This window comes from Parasteatoda tepidariorum, chromosome 5, assembly GCF_982258835.1.
Source record: "Parasteatoda tepidariorum strain Cologne lab strain chromosome 5, Ptep-v5.0, whole genome shotgun sequence".
Lineage (NCBI taxonomy): Eukaryota > Metazoa > Arthropoda > Arachnida > Araneae > Theridiidae > Parasteatoda > Parasteatoda tepidariorum.
The window spans coordinates 22,774,308-22,791,430 of NC_141759.1; the positions used below are offsets into that span (position 1 = coordinate 22,774,308).

General features: G+C 31.0%; 1 protein-coding gene across 2 annotated transcripts in view; it reads right to left on the reverse strand.

The window, feature by feature from the left end:
* LOC107457429 (uncharacterized) overlaps nucleotides 1-17,123 on the reverse strand; it is a 78,065-nt gene that overhangs the window by 40,048 nt on the left and 20,894 nt on the right. For both annotated transcript variants that reach the window (XM_043052286.3, XM_043052289.3), the window contains exon 2: nucleotides 4,159-4,361. In XM_043052286.3, the coding sequence (XP_042908220.1) occupies nucleotides 4,159-4,361 (203 nt within the window). The remainder of the gene's footprint in view (nucleotides 1-4,158; nucleotides 4,362-17,123) is intronic.

The window sequence follows — 17,123 nt, forward strand, 5'->3', positions numbered from 1 at the left end:
ATCAAAGCAGTTTGAAGTTTTCCGATTTTCGCAACCTCTTCAATTTAGATAAAATTCATCTATCACGTATCAAACTTCTATAGAAGATGAAATTCATCTATAAGGTATCAGACTTCTATAGAAGGTAAAATTCATCCTTAACACTAGGTTTACGGCTGTTTCTTATATACCTATCTCTACGAACACACGTCAATTTGACGCATGAAAGAATACATATTATTGTGATTCTTGATTTAATAAATTCAATTGAGTAGATTTTTATCCACCACTATTTCTAAATAATTCATAGGCTTATATAATTCACCAATTCAGATTTGCAAAATTTAATTAACTGTTATTCACTATTTTTTAAAATTATTTTAGCGTGTCCGGAGCAGTTGGCATCTCTGCTCTTAGAAACCAATGTAATTGTATACTATAAGAAAAAAATGAAGATATGAGGTACATATTTATGAAATATTCTAGTACTTTATGTTTGAATACTCGAACTAAGCAACTGAAACCTTCAAAATCAGACATCAATTGCCATTCTGCGTTTGTTCTTTCTATTATTGATTATCGACAACAGTTGTTTATCGCTTGTTTTATTTGAGATAACGATATCGGATAACGAATCGAAGTATTGTCGGTCCATTCCTATTTATTATTGATGTGATAATTGCTTGTTTACTCAAAATTTTGTCTAATTTATGATCGCGTCAAATTGACGCATATCCGTAGAGATAGGTATACCACATAGAGAATTTCAATATTTCCACGCTTTTGAAGAAAATTGCCTTCAATATATATTTACTTCGATCAATGGTTAAAAGTCATTACAAGAGAAAATATAAAAATTCAAACGGGTTTTATGGTTTTCGTTACAAAACTCGAAATGCGTTAAAATGACCCGTCCCGTAAACCTAGTGTTAAGGTATCATCAGACTTCTATGGAAGATAAAATTTATCTATCTAGCCCCAGTATTTTGTTGAAGCTGGGTATATGGGCGGCAAAGCGGTCCTTACATATATATCCCTGTCATCATGAAATATTAGTAAGCAGTGTGGTTGCTTTTATTTTATTTCAAGCACTTTGCTTGAATAAAATTTTAAAAAAATCGGTAGAGAGCCACAAAATAAATTTTGTAGATTTTCGGTTAATTTTGCCAAATTTTTAAAGGGCACAACACGCCCTGACAGTAGCAAATCGTTGTATCACATAAGTCTCAGAAATGGCCGGGATAGCCTGGTCGGTAGGGAGCTGGGCCCATGTTCGAGAATTCGTGGGTTCGAACCCCGCCGGCCGAAGACTCCCCGTGTAGTAAAGTGACTGATGCACGTTAAATGTGTCGAGTCGCCAAAGTCTTCCATGTTCCCATAACAAATCAATACCTCTGGGGATGCTGGATTGGCGATCGATCGTTCTCTGATTCAGGTCAAAATTACGATTTGTGATGAATGAATGGATGTATAAACGGGTGCGACGTATGGAGTTGCAGAAGACGAATTCTTGGTCATAGATGGCGCCACTGAAAAACAAGAAACTCACACTCTGCCTTAAATTTTCTCGGCTTCACCAAGCAAGCTTGCCCGTGGGCAAGTGGTCTCAGAAATAATTAAAAGTATAGCGAGTATAAAACCTCTCAAAATTATTTATTAGCTATTTGGAGCAAGTTAACATCTCTTCCTAAAACCGAAGTGGTGCATTATATAAGCCTTTAAGTTACTTAAAAGTAGTGGTAGGTAAAAAGCTTATGAATCGAATTTACTAAACCAGGAAACATACATTAAAACACTACAACTCGAAAATATTTATCGGCTGTCCGGAGCAAGTTGGCATCTCTGGATTCTTTGAATTTTATAAAAAAATATTTCTGTGAAAGGAACCTTAGACCCTTCAGAGACCACTTAAAAGTAGATTCACGTATATTTCCAAATATATGCTGGTTGATAGGTATTAGCTAAAACAATGTTTTTCCATACAACTTTTTTTTTAAAAATTTTCCGGTTGTGGCCACTCTATATAAGCAAGTTAATGTAAACTTTCAATACATTACACACTAACTCCCAAGGGCTTTAAGACACAAGGATGTAGCTTACACAAATATATAAGTTTGGTTAGAATAAAATCACAAATTTTTTTTAAGAGCTGAATTTTCAAATATTTTACATGCTTTGAGATTGAATAAATAATGTTTAAATTGTATGCATGAAACAATTAGCGAAAATAGTTTAGTTTGTCCGAAAATTCCGTTAAACCAGACAGCAATTTATGACTACCTAACGCAAAGATGCCAATTTGCTCCGGACAGCGGATAATCATTTTCGAGTGGTAGTCTTTTAATATATGATCCTTGGTTTAGTAAATTCGATTTAAAGGATTTTTTCTCACCATTACTTTTTAATAATTCAAAGGCTTATGTGAAATGCCAGTTTTACCAACACCTCCTATATCAGAAAGCCTCCACACGGTTTCTTATAAGTAGTCTGCGCAGATTATTTAAAAAGTGAGCAACTTTTGCGCCTGATCCCAAATTCTGTTTTAAAAGCACTTGAGAGAAATTTATCATATATGTTTGAGAATTGAATCTGCAGCATACCTGCCAATTCTTCCGGATTTTCCAGAAGATTTTTTTTTCATATTTAAAGTGGTAGCAAAACTTATGTTATTCCAATTAACTTTTAGAATTATAATGATAATTATAAATGAGTTTGACCACCACTACATAAAAATAATTACAATAAATATATAAAAGCATAATAATCCTTGATCAAGCGAATTTCAACGGAATAAAAATATAAATATATTTTTGAGTCAGATTGTTTTTCGTTTATTGTTTTACAACCACTCTGAAAATCCATTCTCGGAAAAAGTGAAAGTTGGCAGGTATGCTGTAGTGGTTACCAAGTAAATAAGACAAACCAATTATATTCATTAATTAAACAAATTTTCAGACATATATTTGCTACCACTTTCTAATTTTTAATAGATTTCATATTAAATGGTTCCTTCTTAAATTGGTTTACCTTCATAGTGGTCTGATTGGACTACCTACAAAAAACCGTGTGGAGGCTTTCAGTTATAAGAGGCGTTGGTTAATAACAGTTGGCGAATTTAACCGAATATCTGCAAAATTTAGTTTGCAGTTCTCTACCGTATTTTAAAGCATATTATTAAAACATGTAGGCATCTCTGCTAATGTAACCATTTATTTTGGAATAATATAAGAATGTATTTCCTATTTCAAATATCATAATATTAATTCTTCAAAAAATTAAGTGGTCACTGAATCTTATTTAACAGTAATTTAAAGGAGCAGGGGTGATTGCTGTTTCCTTTCTGGCATTATCGAGTCATACTGAATGCATAGTTGCAATCTTTTCCGGTTTTTCCGGTAGATTTTATTTTCATATTTAGAGTGGTAGCAAAACTCATGTATTCTATTCAACTTTTCGAGTTATAATAATAATGATTATAAATGAGTTTCACCACACGCCATAATAATTAAAAAAGCGGTATTAATTACAAAATAAATTTTGCAAATACTTTATTATTTTTTGCTTGCTTTTAAAAAGGTATAGCATGACTAAAGTACTAAAAAAGTGGTGATTTATATAAGCCTACGATTTATTTAGAAATAGTGGTGGATAAAAATCTACTAAATTGAATCTATTAAACCAAGAATCACAATTGATAAACTACCACTTTAAAATATATATTTGTTGTCCGGAGCAAGTTGGCATCTCTGTAATAGTGATAGTTTGACGATTAGGAATTCCAACTTGGGTAAAACATAAATGCAGTTTTGAGCACGATCGCTTTTCGGAAATTGTTTGACTACCACTTTGAAAATCCATTCTCGGAAAATTGACACGGACGTAAAGATTTAAAATTAAATAGCAGAACTCCAACTATTTGAGGCTGTCGTGAATTATCTTTTTTTTAGTGGTAGTGAACTAAAGCATATATTTTGAAACAAACAATATGACACAATATACATATCTGTAGAAATTACTTGAGTTTAGTAGTTTACACAGTTCTTTTAATTCTAATTTATTAAAATATAAATACTAGCTACCAGTGGGCAAAATATTTTCTAAAACAACGGAGAATCCGTAGTAGTCGGAGTCTCAGAGATAGTGAGATTTAAACAGCGAACTAAATAATGTCTGTCTTACTCTGGATAATTGCGCACACCTTTGCAGACGGTCCGACCTGTTTCAGGACAATACTGTGGTCCAGGAACAAACTTGTGCTTTGACTGGGGTTTCGGAAACGTGTAGTCTGTGTAATAATAACTGCTGCTTGTGTAAGCTCTCCATCTTGGTGGACTACACACAATGAGAGGAATACATAACAGAACAGCAACTATCTGGCCAACCTATGAACAACAAAAAAAAAGGAATTTATGTAATTGGTCGTACAGAATTGTTAGTATAATCATTCAAATTCGTTTATTGTTTATTGGTACAATATACATTTGCAGACTTGTGTGCTCACTTAAAACCTTTGTCAAGTAGAAGGACGGATAGCACAATACAGAGAAAAATAGCACTAAGAGACATCCAGGGAAACAGCGGGTTTCGAACCTTCTACCGCTTCACTCAGCTTTTGGCGGGTGATATCGCTCGACCTGAAAGGGCCTTACTAGTTGTAAGTAGAAAGGCAATCTCAAATGTAAGGCATAATTTTTTTGTAAATAACAAAAATGTATCTATATAGACCAGTTTTCGCGTCAAAAAACTTAGTGAATGCGGAAATAATTAGAAAAAAACTGAAAATTGCTCTAAATATTGCGGTTATGGGCCAGAAGTTTCCCTGTCCCTCAAGATGATGTCCTTAATCTGAAAAAATCCTCTGTTTTTTTTTTTTTTTTTTTTTTTTTTTTTTGGTGGAGGGAGGGCTGATATAACTTTGGGGAACGCTTCGAAGATACAAAAAGGAAAGTTTCTCACAACGAAATGAAAGAAAGCAGCTCTGGTAAAATCAGAGATTTCAGAATTTTTGGTAATTTTGATATTAGAAAAGCCTCACGACAAAAGAACTGGAACAAAGTGGCGTTGCATATGAACTTTTAAATCATTTATATGTAGTGTTGTGGAAAATAAGTTGAAATGAATAAAGAATAATACAACAAAACATTTACTTTGCTACCAGTAGAATAAATTTTAACAAAAAGAGTTGAACGTTGTCACTATTGTATTCACTCTTTAAGAAATCAAGAGACAAAATGGATAAACAAAATTTTTTATTCCGGATAATGCGTTCAAAATAAAAATACGTAAGTAATTAACCTTCGAGTAAATCTAAATGATTTTAAGTAAATTTAAAATATATAAAATATTACTTCAAATAAATATTTAACAGTAACATTTTTTTCATACTCATGCTTTAAAAAAGATAGCGTATTGTTTCTCGCTCGCTTCTGATATATTTAAGAAATATTTATTAGTGTTGAAGAGAAGTTATTTAAGCAAAGATATTAAACTAAGGAAAAATATGACTACTTAATTGTTGCAACAACTGAGAAACCTTTCAGTATAAAATAATTGTAACGTTTAAATAACTTAACAGTAACGTTTTAAATGATTTATGAGCTCTCAAAACGTGTCGACGTTTTCGACTCAGATAATTTTTGAAACAAAGATGTTTTTTATATTATGAAGTAACATATTACGCAGCCAAATTTCTTACAATAATCAATTTTCTATGCCTTTAGTAAAAATTTATTTTAGTGGCAGCAGAGTTAATGTTTTAAGGCGTGGGTCCCCAACCCTATGCAAGAGGACACCATGGCGCCTGTTTATCGGTCTTGGTGCACCTGCTGCTCGTGCCCAACGATAAAATATTTTAGTTTTCCATTTTCCCAATAAATTCTATGAAAAATTTATGCTATGCAAATACATACTGAAGTACGCTGGCTCAGTAAAGGCAAAGTACCTGATAGATTTCTACATTTAATTGAAGAAATAAAAAATTATCTTGATGCCAAAAATCAAACATTTCTAGAACTAAGAGATCCTTTTTGGCTAGCAGATTTGTCTTTCATAACGGACATAATGGAAATACTAATTAATTTAAACTTGGAGCTGCAGGGAAAGGACAAAGACATAGCAAATATGATGGAGGTTATAAACTCGTTTCAGAGCTAAGCTTGTTTTCTGGATATCACATTTGAAAATGAAGTCTCTTGTGCATTTTCCAAACTTGAAAAAAATGATAAGCGACAGTGAAAGTGACTTATCAACATTTGTCATCAACTTCCAATTGCTTAAAGATTGAAAAGCGCTTTCGACAATTTAATATCATCGAGCATTTGATAACCTTTTCTGTTAATCCTTTTACCAACCAAATAAACGTAACCGTAATAGCAACATACAATTCAGAATTTCTTCAAGAAAGGCGAGAAGTGGAGATAGAAATTGTGGATCTTCGGAATAACATTATCCTCAAAACTATTATATCAGATGAGAAATTCTGGAATCTAGTTGAAGGAATAAATTCCATTCTTAAAAAGAGCAGCGCATTAAAAAAGTAGTTTCTTGGTTCCACATACTTGTGCGAATCATTGTTTTCGACTATGAATATCATAAAATCAAAATATAGATCCCGACTTACAGATGAACACCTTCACGATTGCTTGAGAACAGGAATTTTATCATATTCTCCCAATTATGAAGCGCTGGCCAGCGAAATGCCATGCCAAAGACCACATTGACTGTACTTTAAAAATAATTTTTGTACTTCGTATTTTTAAAATCAATTTAGTAATAATTTATTTTACCCAAGAATACTAATACTAATTATATTCATATGTTAAATTAATTTTTTTTAATTAAAATTTTCTGCATTATATGTAGTGTGTATTATTACCTATGTCTATCAACTATAAATTTATCTTGAAAAAATAAATGGTGCCCTCCATTTGACCGATATTTTGGTATTTGCTCTTAGGTACAAAAAGGTTGGGGACCCCTGTTTTAAGGTATTTTCTTTCTTAGTCATTAAACTTTTTTTTATACATCACTGCTTGTAAATTACTTAAAAGTTTTAAAAGTTCATATGCAACGCCACATTTTCCAAAAATTCCGAAAGCTATAGTTTTAAAATGCTACCACTCTATAAAAAATTTCGTAAGAAACATAGTTGTTGACAAGTATAAGAAATCTTTCTGAAAACATTAAATCTACCACTTTTTTATATAAAAAAGAAAATTAATTAAATTTTTTCATAAACTCACCCAATTATGCCAAAGAACAATAAAATAGTTAAATCAATGCCAGTAATATGCTGGTAAGAGTGAAACTAAATTAAGATTATACCAAGGTTATTGGTGTTGCACTCGCGTCTAGCAAATGAACTAAAAGTTAATGCTCTAACAAAGAAGCGCCTTCCCTTAGTTCAGGCTTACAGGTAGCGAGAATGTCGAGTTATGGCTCTCTTCTCAAAATTATGTGACAAAGCGAAGAACTTGACTAGTGAGGTGACGCTGTTATGCTCCATTCCTGTCTAGCATTCTACTAAATCTAGCATTAAATAATAGCACTCCTCTTTACAGTTTTATTTTTAAATATGAAAAAAGTGATGCAAATATTAAGAAATATTTCGCTAAATCAAGATAAAGTACGGTTAAATTATTAAAAATTAGGTTAGTTTCAATTCTATGTTGTCTGTGTTGATAAAAGGAAGAAAAATCCAACTTTCCTATTCGTTATATTGCTACATTATCTTAGGGGAAAAAAGACTAGTTATTTTGATTTTTTTAGGATTGGCGTTACAAAAAATGTGTAAATTGCATTGTTTTACTAGACTACATTATCTGCAATTTGAGAATAACTCAAAGCTTGTAGCTGTAATACTTCTTGAGATAGAGCTCTTTCAATTTTCTTATTTTTTTCGAAAAATATTAAAGTTTCTTAGTTTCTGGAACTTACTACATTCAGAACTACGTAAATTACTACCACGATAAATTTAATCGCTTTAATGATCGAGTTGCAACAAATAACTGACTGAATATAGACTGAAATACAATGGTGAGAAGAGAATTTTAAAATACGTTACAATTTATGCATACATAACATGTACTTAATATACATAACATACAATTTAATTTGATATTGCATTTTCATCCAGTTATATTTCTTTGCTTTTACTCCTTCACAATGCAGCTGATAATCAATCTTTATATTTTGTGATTGACCTTTTCGCTCTTCATTCAAAATAATTGACATTATATTTTTGCAAAGATTGTTTGTTTCAAAATATAGAACAGTGTAGGCCTGCTTTTCTGTATCCGCATACATTCCTGCAACTCTTTTTTTTCCTCTGGGGGTACTGATCCAGGAGTTTCCTTGTCTTCTAGATTCTAAATTACAATACAGAGTTAAACATTAGTGGTCTTAAACCCTAAATTGGGTTGACTGTCCAATGACGGTTATAAAAAAAATAATAGTGAATAGGGTAAACCAACCAGTGAAGGAACATTTCATATATATTGATTAAAAATAAGAATTTGAAAGTTTTTCTTTACATTGATTGGTAACTTACTGCCAAACAATAGGAAGTCATCAAGCAATGTTTTGGATTACCTGGTCAAATAGACTTCTCTGAAAAAATTTTTGAATTTGTTATTATCTCTGCAACACCTTGTTTCTTTGAAAAAATTATAAGGTGAGTGTTTGTATTTACATATTTGAAGTGGAATTAATTGCATGTAATAGTTTTATTTTTCTCACTGTGAAAAAGACAATTCAAAATATAGTTATTGAAGTTGCGTTTTATTTTTTTTAAGCATCATAGCATAATAAAGTACTGAGATAAAGGGGTGTTTATTCACTGTATCACCAAACGATGAAAAGTGAAGGAGCAAGTGTTCCTTTACTGGTTTTTTTCCTATGTTAATGAAAATAAAATATAAACTTTAATTTTCTTTTACCTTTAGTGATGTTCCGCATCAAAAGTATGGTAAAAATAAGAAACAAAACTTCTACCCAGTGAGGGAACAGGCATGTTCCTTTACTGGGCATAGATTTCCCAGGGAATGAACAGTATGTGTTAATATGTTGACACTTTAATTTTCAATTCATGATTACAAAAAAAGTTAACATTTTCCAAGTATTTATATGTTATATTTTCAAGAATAGGCTTGTTTTTAAATACGTGTATGACTTATAAATTCATAAAGAGCTTTAAAAAATAACCAAAATTAAATGTTCCTTTACTAAGTGTTCATTCACTGGTAAGAGCTGTTCCTTCACTTGGTCTTCTTACTACTTGTTATTTGAACCTCCAAAACTTTAAAACCATATTATGTAAGTTCTCTACAATGTTTTTACATAATTTGCAATTAGTAACAAATATGTTGACGCTGTTATTTAACCCTTTCGAAGGCAGTGGTAAGTATACTTACCACCACTTCTTTACCACTTTTAATTTAGGTTCCCATTTGTTAATAAGTTCAGCTTTCTTGAAGTGCACTTGCATAAAATTGGTAACCGTTTGTTAGTTTAAAAACATGTATAAAAGTTATAAAATACAAACTTCCTTTTGAAGTTTGTAGCATTTATAAAATTTATCTTTTAAATAAAGAAAAATAAAAGTCAATAAGTTCCTAACAGGACGTGTTAAATATATTTACCACCAAAAAAATGACATTTTTATAAACTTAATGAGTTTTTTTTTCTTATTTCAATTACTGTTCTTAAAACAATTTTAATTCCAAAAATACTTCAATTTACCTTTAGTAGAAATAAATGGCCCATTAGAGGGTTGACTAAAATTACGAATTTTGAAATTAATATGAATTTTTAAAAGGCAAGCGATGTTTACGTGTTCCTTCACTGAGTGGTGGGCAACATATCTCCAAATGGAATTTAATAATTCAGGAATTCACACGCATTTTTCTACCACTAGAAAAATATATTTCTCAAAGCGGACCAAGATAAAATAACTTTAAATTATATTTAGAAAACAAAGAATCATACATTAATATATAAACTTCGCTACCACTTAAAGAAATCTTCCCAAAAAAGCGTAGAAAGAGAGCAACCTGCCTTGGCGGAGGATCTCTGAGGAGCTTGCTAGTGCCTAACGAAATCTCAGAATTAGTAATGTTAAAACTGCTCCTTAATGATTATTTCTAAAGTAAGTGTCACTTGAATTTTAAAACTACTGCTCATCATTATCTGCTCGTTACTAGTGCTCGTCAAAATTTTTAGATCACTATATTACTATTTAAAAAAACAATGCATAATATTAATTATATTATACAATATTGTATATAATAATATTGTATCTAACAATAATATATGTATGATTAAGACCATGGTGGCTCAGAAGATAGAGCGCTCAGTTGGAACCCCGGGATCGAATCCCAGCGATTGCTGGTCGGCATGAATTCCGCACCAGGCTCGCACCGACCACAGTGCTGACGAAAAATATCCTCAGTGATAGACGAATCATGGTTTAGAGTCCCCTTGCCGTCAGGCTAACTGTGGAAAGCTTACGTGGTTTTCTTCTCCATGAAACTCAAATGCGAGTTAGTTCCATCCTTAAGTCCACCACGAAATCAAATTTCTCCCAATACTCGATCCAGGAGTCTTCTGGATTCGGTTCAAAATTACAAGGTTACGGAGTTGAAAATTAGTAGTCGTAAACTCAAAATTAGGTCAACTGTTCAACGACCGTTATAAAATATGAAATAAAAGTATATATCATTAATGTAATGTATAACAACGATTGATAAATTTAATGCAAGTACACAAATAAAACTGAAACAAGAATGTCTTTGTTTCCCTGAAGTAAATTTATAAAATGAAGTGTTTCAGTTTACAGCTTTTATCATCTTTAAAAAAGAAACCGAAATTTCAATCAAATGGAAGATTATTAAAGTTACAACTTTTATCACAATGCGAGACACTTATAACACGCCTTTTTGAAAATTTCAAATGCTTATCTGTCATTTCGGTTTCTCTGATATTTCAAAGGTTAAAAAGGTTTAAAAACTATTTAATTTTCAATCTATTTTTACACACTCGTTAACATCACAAATGTTAAAGATTCAGAAGATATCTATTTAGTGCTGCAATTACCAATCGGAAAAGTATTTCCAGAAACTACGGAAATTATGTAGTTGGAGGGGTGTGGGTTGGTCACTATAGGGGAAATGTAAATATATATTTCTTAAAGAAACCTAGAAATAACGAAAATGCCACCTGTCACAAACTTAAAAAAATAAAACACTAATTTCATCTCGATTAGAACAGATAAAACCCCAGGGATGATACGTGAGCTTTTTTATTAAAAAATGGTAGAAATTTACTTTTTTTCGTAGAATTCTTTTATTTACTTTATCAATCGCAACTCATATTCATGTAATGTAGAATTTCTTCTACGAAACTTTCGATATTAATTCATAGATAAAAATAATTTTTCTTATTAATTTTAAGACGAAAAAATTTTTCTTTCACAAAGAGCCATAAAAAATTAAGATACCAATAAAAAGATTATTTTCTGAACTTAATGGGTAATAATTCTTAAAAATATACTCATTAAGGAAATTTTAAAAATTCCCTATAGACTGTATGGCATCATCTGTTGATGAATCAAGATGGTAAAATTTTACCTTTTGCATGACTTTCGATTACATTAATGATTTTCTTATCCAACCCATTCCTTATCAGAATTAAAAGATAGGACAGATGAATTACGTGTTTCATATTAATAAGAAAAGAAAAAAGTATGAAAAAATTTTACTGATTTTAATCTCTTTTATTAGATTTTTGCTTTTTATTGGTTATCACTTTCTTAACTGCTTCAGGCGCATGTATCATTGAAACCGTTTAGCCTACGGAAACTTCTAATAAATTCTTTAAAGGAATATTTATAATTACAACGTATTTTTATAAAATAAAATACTTGAAATATAAAGATTTTTTAAATACAAGAAAATATATCTTATTTATGATTAGTTACAAGATAGATTAACACGTTTTTAAAATCAAGGGAAAATTGCAACGTCATTAAGCTTTTTAATAACATTTTTCTATTTTTTCTTCTTTTTTTTTCAATTTAGTCTGAGTTTTTCAAGTGATTTTTAAAGGGTGTGTCAATAACAAAGTGAACTCCACCCTCAACCTTCAATTAAAACTAGTTTGATGATCTTGAAAAAAAATTTCTTTTTTAGTCTAATTACTGCTTTATTCAAATTCTACAAAAATATTATTTAACTTTAAAACAAGTCATTTAAATTAAACATGAATAATTCAAAATTTATATTTATTGTTGTATTATATTCGATACGTTTATATAACCATATGAAACTGATAATTATGAGTTTATGTTTGTAAGTCTTGGTGAAATTGTACAAATTATAACAAAGTTAAAGACTTCAAAAATTGTTTTACCACTGCCGCATTTTTTATCTTTTCAAAAATGTAAATATTGCAGAAAGGGGTAATATGTAATGGGTGACAATTTGAGCTAATCGGGTGAACTACTACGTGAGCACTCTCTACGTCAGAGGTGTCAAACTCAATTTCGCAGAGGGCCATATATTAAATTTAGAATATGTAGGCGGGCCAGATGCAAATAAAAAAAATGTACTGAATTATTATAAAATATTACTTATCTAATTATATAGTTTATAATATACGGTTGTTAAGAATCATATCAAAGTTATAACTCTACCTGTTATAAATACCTGACTTCTCTTGTTTTTGACAAGCTCATTGATGTCCGCAATTATTTTAAGAATTGATTGGAGATGTTCATTCGTAAGTCTTGCACGATGTTTGTTCTCATTTATTTTCATGACGGAAAGCATCTGCTCGCATAAAAAGGTGCTACCAAACATGCATGCTTTTTTTAATTCCGTATAGTTATCCAAACTCTTGAAATATTGTGTATAAAATGTAAGAGCGTTAACCTCTTTAAATTTTTCTCTCAAAATACTGTCCGATTGAAGATTTATCAAATCCATTTGCAAATGAACTGGTGCCTGTGAAGCTTCAAAATTGAATGCATTGTTGAAAATTGGGAATTCCGTTTCATTCATTTTGTGGAAGTCTTCAAAACTATTGCTGAATTCCGTGATCAGATTTTGCAGAAGTTGAGAATATTGATCCAATTTTTTTGGTTCTCTGTGCCAAATGATTTTAAATGAGGGAAATGATCCAAAGTTTGATTTTTTGCCTGATTTTCCTACAGCCTCAACTTTGTTTCAAAGGCTTGAATACATGAATACATTTGAGTGACAATCAGATTTTTACCCTGTAACTTTACATTCAGATCAGTCAAGTGTTAATTCATATCAACCAAAAAGGCACTATCAATCCACCAGTCATTGTCATAATCAATTGGGTTACCTTTTTCTAACATGAAAGCTTGAATAGGGTCACGTAATGGAAAAAATCTAAAACTACTCCTCGACTGAACCAACGAACTTCGGTGAAATAAGGGACATCAAAAAAAATTTCGTCCAAATCTTGTAAAAACTGCCCGAACTGTCGGTGATTTAGTCCTCTGCTCCTTATAAAATTTACTATTTTAATTATAAGTAGCATGACATGGTCTATTTTTAAATGCTTGGATGCCAATGATTCCTGATGAATTATGCAGGGAAATCCCACAAAATTCCCTGATGTTTTCTGTTTTAATTTAGTTACAACGCTCGAATGTTTGCCAGCCATGGCAGGAGCGCCATCCGTAGTTGTGCTGCTAAGTATATTCCAGTCGAAAATTCCGCTTGTTGCTAAGAAATGGCGTTATTGTCTATCTCTCTCGCTTGTCTAGACACGCGCTGCCCTTGAAATTACTTATAAATGTAGTATGCACATTTTAAAACTTCCGTAGAGGAATCGAGTGAAGTGTAAAAGCTCTAAAAAACAAGATTCTTCTTTCTGTGACACATCGCGATAACGGGCCGTATTGCTACGAACCGGGGGCCGGATATGGCCCGCGGGCAGTATCTTTGACATGACTGCTCTACGTAGTAGAGAAGAGATCATTGCCACTAGAAATTTCTTTTTTCACAAAATCCTAAAATTTGAGTTAATTGTTGATATATTTAATAATACCAGGCAAGGGTGCGTGGTATCGGTCGTCGTTAAACTGTTCTACCGTACAGTGGTCAACTTCGAGAGCAGGTCGTCGGGCTATCAAAAAGGGGAGCCATTCCCTTTGCTGAGTATCAAAATTGCGACGGCATGTCTTCAGATCATGTTTAGGGATGTTTTCCAGATCATCGCCAATAGCCCATTGAGCAGCTCTAGAGCGACGTAAATAAAGTACCAACATACCTAACAATAGTTGTTATTATTATTTTTTAAAAAGTAAGTGGAAACAAAAATTTTATCTAACGATTTTTACACTTATTACATTTTCCGTTGTTTATTTTTTACAAAAGAATTCTAGACTTTCTTTTTTAATTATTAATGTGTCGTAGTGGTCAAAATTCTTTTAGAACAAATGTATTAAAACAAATATTTAAGCATTACGCTTGTCAACACTAGGAAATATCTGGTAAAATTGCTAGTGAAATTCCATAACATTTAGAGGGTATGCCTAACAGAACATCAGATAGTAGCACAAAAGCACGCCAGATATTTCTTCAAATGTACATCAAAATTATTATTATATTTGTTCGTTAAATCAGCAGCTGCTAATTTGTTTCGTCAATGATACTCTAAACGATTCAACTTATTTTGATAGAACCTTAACTATATGAATAAGGTTTATCAGCAACTGCGAATTAAAAATAATTAATATATAAAAATTTAGAATTATTTTTAAAATATTTAACGTAAAGAATGAAGTGTTTTCATTGATTGATCAATTAAAGTTTTAAAATTAGGTTTTGGTCAGGCAGCTGAATTCACAGGTAATGTAGCGTCTGTAAGTCTAGTTCTAAATTTGTTTTTGATGTCTTCAAAAGCTAAAAGGAATTTTTTTTAAAAAATGATAATTTTTGAAAAAAAGTAAAAAGTTATAAAGGATGAGAATGGTTATCAGAAAAACATACGTATTTTTGAATTTGTTTATTTTAATTTGAATTGAATATTTCATTGATAAAAACTGACCCAATTTTTTTATTTTTTTATGATTATATCTTTTTTATAATTTATTCAATAGTTTGTTGGAATTTTCTTTTTAAATTTTGCTATGTTTTTCCATTAGCAATTTACTTAGAAGATCTCATAAGATAGGTTGTACTCCGACCCACCGCAGGGGGGTATACGGAGATAAAAGCTAAATTATTACATTGAAAAATTTCTCTAAAAACTAAAATTACAGGAAAATTTTGCCAAATGACAGTGGTGGTGATTAGTTAAAAGTGGATTAACTATAACATTTGACAATTAAAAACATGTTTTAGAGGCAATGAAATCCAATAGCGCCGGTATAAATGTCGAGAATTAAATGATTATAATAATAAGGAAACAAGAGATAAAAAATCTCAAAACTAAAATCAATGAAAGCTAAAAGTCCTAAGTGTAAATGCCTAAAAGTAAAAGTCTGACTAGAAGTCTAAAATCATAAGTAGATAAATTTTCAAAATGTAAGGCTAAAAGTTGATTAGTATAAATTAACGATGACATGTTCTATTGTTGGTTCGTGACTGAGTCAGTTGATCTGGGGCTAAATATAAAATTTAAGGATAAACTAAGAATTTCATAAAAAGGATTTCATAATAAAAACCGAAATTAAATAAATTATGGATTACTGGTCTTTACTTGCAAAACCATTGTTGTTACAAGTCATTACTTGTCATTACTATGAAAATCATTACTTGTTTTAAAAAAAAGTCTTTCCACTCGAAGCCATAGTGAAACTTTCACGGAACCCATGGTCTCGCGGAACACTTCTTAAGGAATGTTGCTTTAAGTCTTAAAATTATTCCGGTAAAAAAAAGTAAATAAAAATAAAAATTTCACACAGAATAAAGATAAAAATTGCAGTAGGTCAATAGATTGAAAAATTAAAGGAAGAAAAAAAAAAGCTCGCCAAAAGTCGTCTGGCGTCGCATCACGTCTGACTCTGTAGTGTCAGCGGAGGCCATAACGTCAACCCGACAGCAGCATATCTGTCATCAAAGAAGATAAATACACAGACAGTTTTTAAAAAGAATAAGATGAAATTTGATACCCACCATTTAAGATTAGTCACATTTTTTATTTACTTATTTTTTACATTTGCCCTTTTGCTGTTTCGATTGCTAAGTTCAAATTTTCTTTTTCGACATTTTACTGACAGTCTTAGGTCTTTGACTTAGGATTTAAAATAGGGTTAAAGGTTAAACTTTCATATGGCATGGAATCTTATCAGATAACTATAATACTTTATTTACTTATGCATTTTATTAAACGTCTTAGTGTCGATATATTTATAAAAACACATCTATAACACGGAGAAACAAATTTTTTGCTGCATTTATGCAAATATTTTGTCTTACCTAATTCTGCTGGGGGAATTTCAAACCTGAAATTAGTTCTGATCCGACAGCTACACATAATTTTTAAAATTATATTTTTCACATAACTTATTTTTTGTCTGTATGTTTAAGTTTATAATGAACGTATTGGTTTATATACATATTTTGTAAATAAATATGTATATAAATATGTATGTAAACCAATACGTTCTGGTATATACAGAACGTATTGGTTTATATGCATACATATAGACGTCTGCTCCTGCGAAAATAAATTTTAAGACAAAAGACATACGTTTTCAACGCATCGTACCATAAACTGAAATGCATAATCGCATTCTTCTTTTCACTCACTACGTAGCAGAGAAGTGGGGATGCTTCGTATTCATTCAAGATAATTTAAGAAAAAAAAACCCGGTTAGGAATATATCATTAAATTGAAAGAGGAAAAACTGTAGCATGTAGAGAGAAATAGATTGCAGATTTGAAATCAGCAACGCTAAAATATCCAATATTTTTTTCAAAAATCTAATGCAGTAGGAAAACGAAATTTCCAGCATAGGTTCTAAGAAGAAGCTATGGTTATTCTTTAGTGCAGTACCTCTAAAGTCATCTCACCATGAACACTTAATCAATATTTCTTTAGTGAAAAGAGAAAAGAAAATGTGTTTCGAGGCCCAAATATAAATATTTATATTCGAAATAAATGATGAA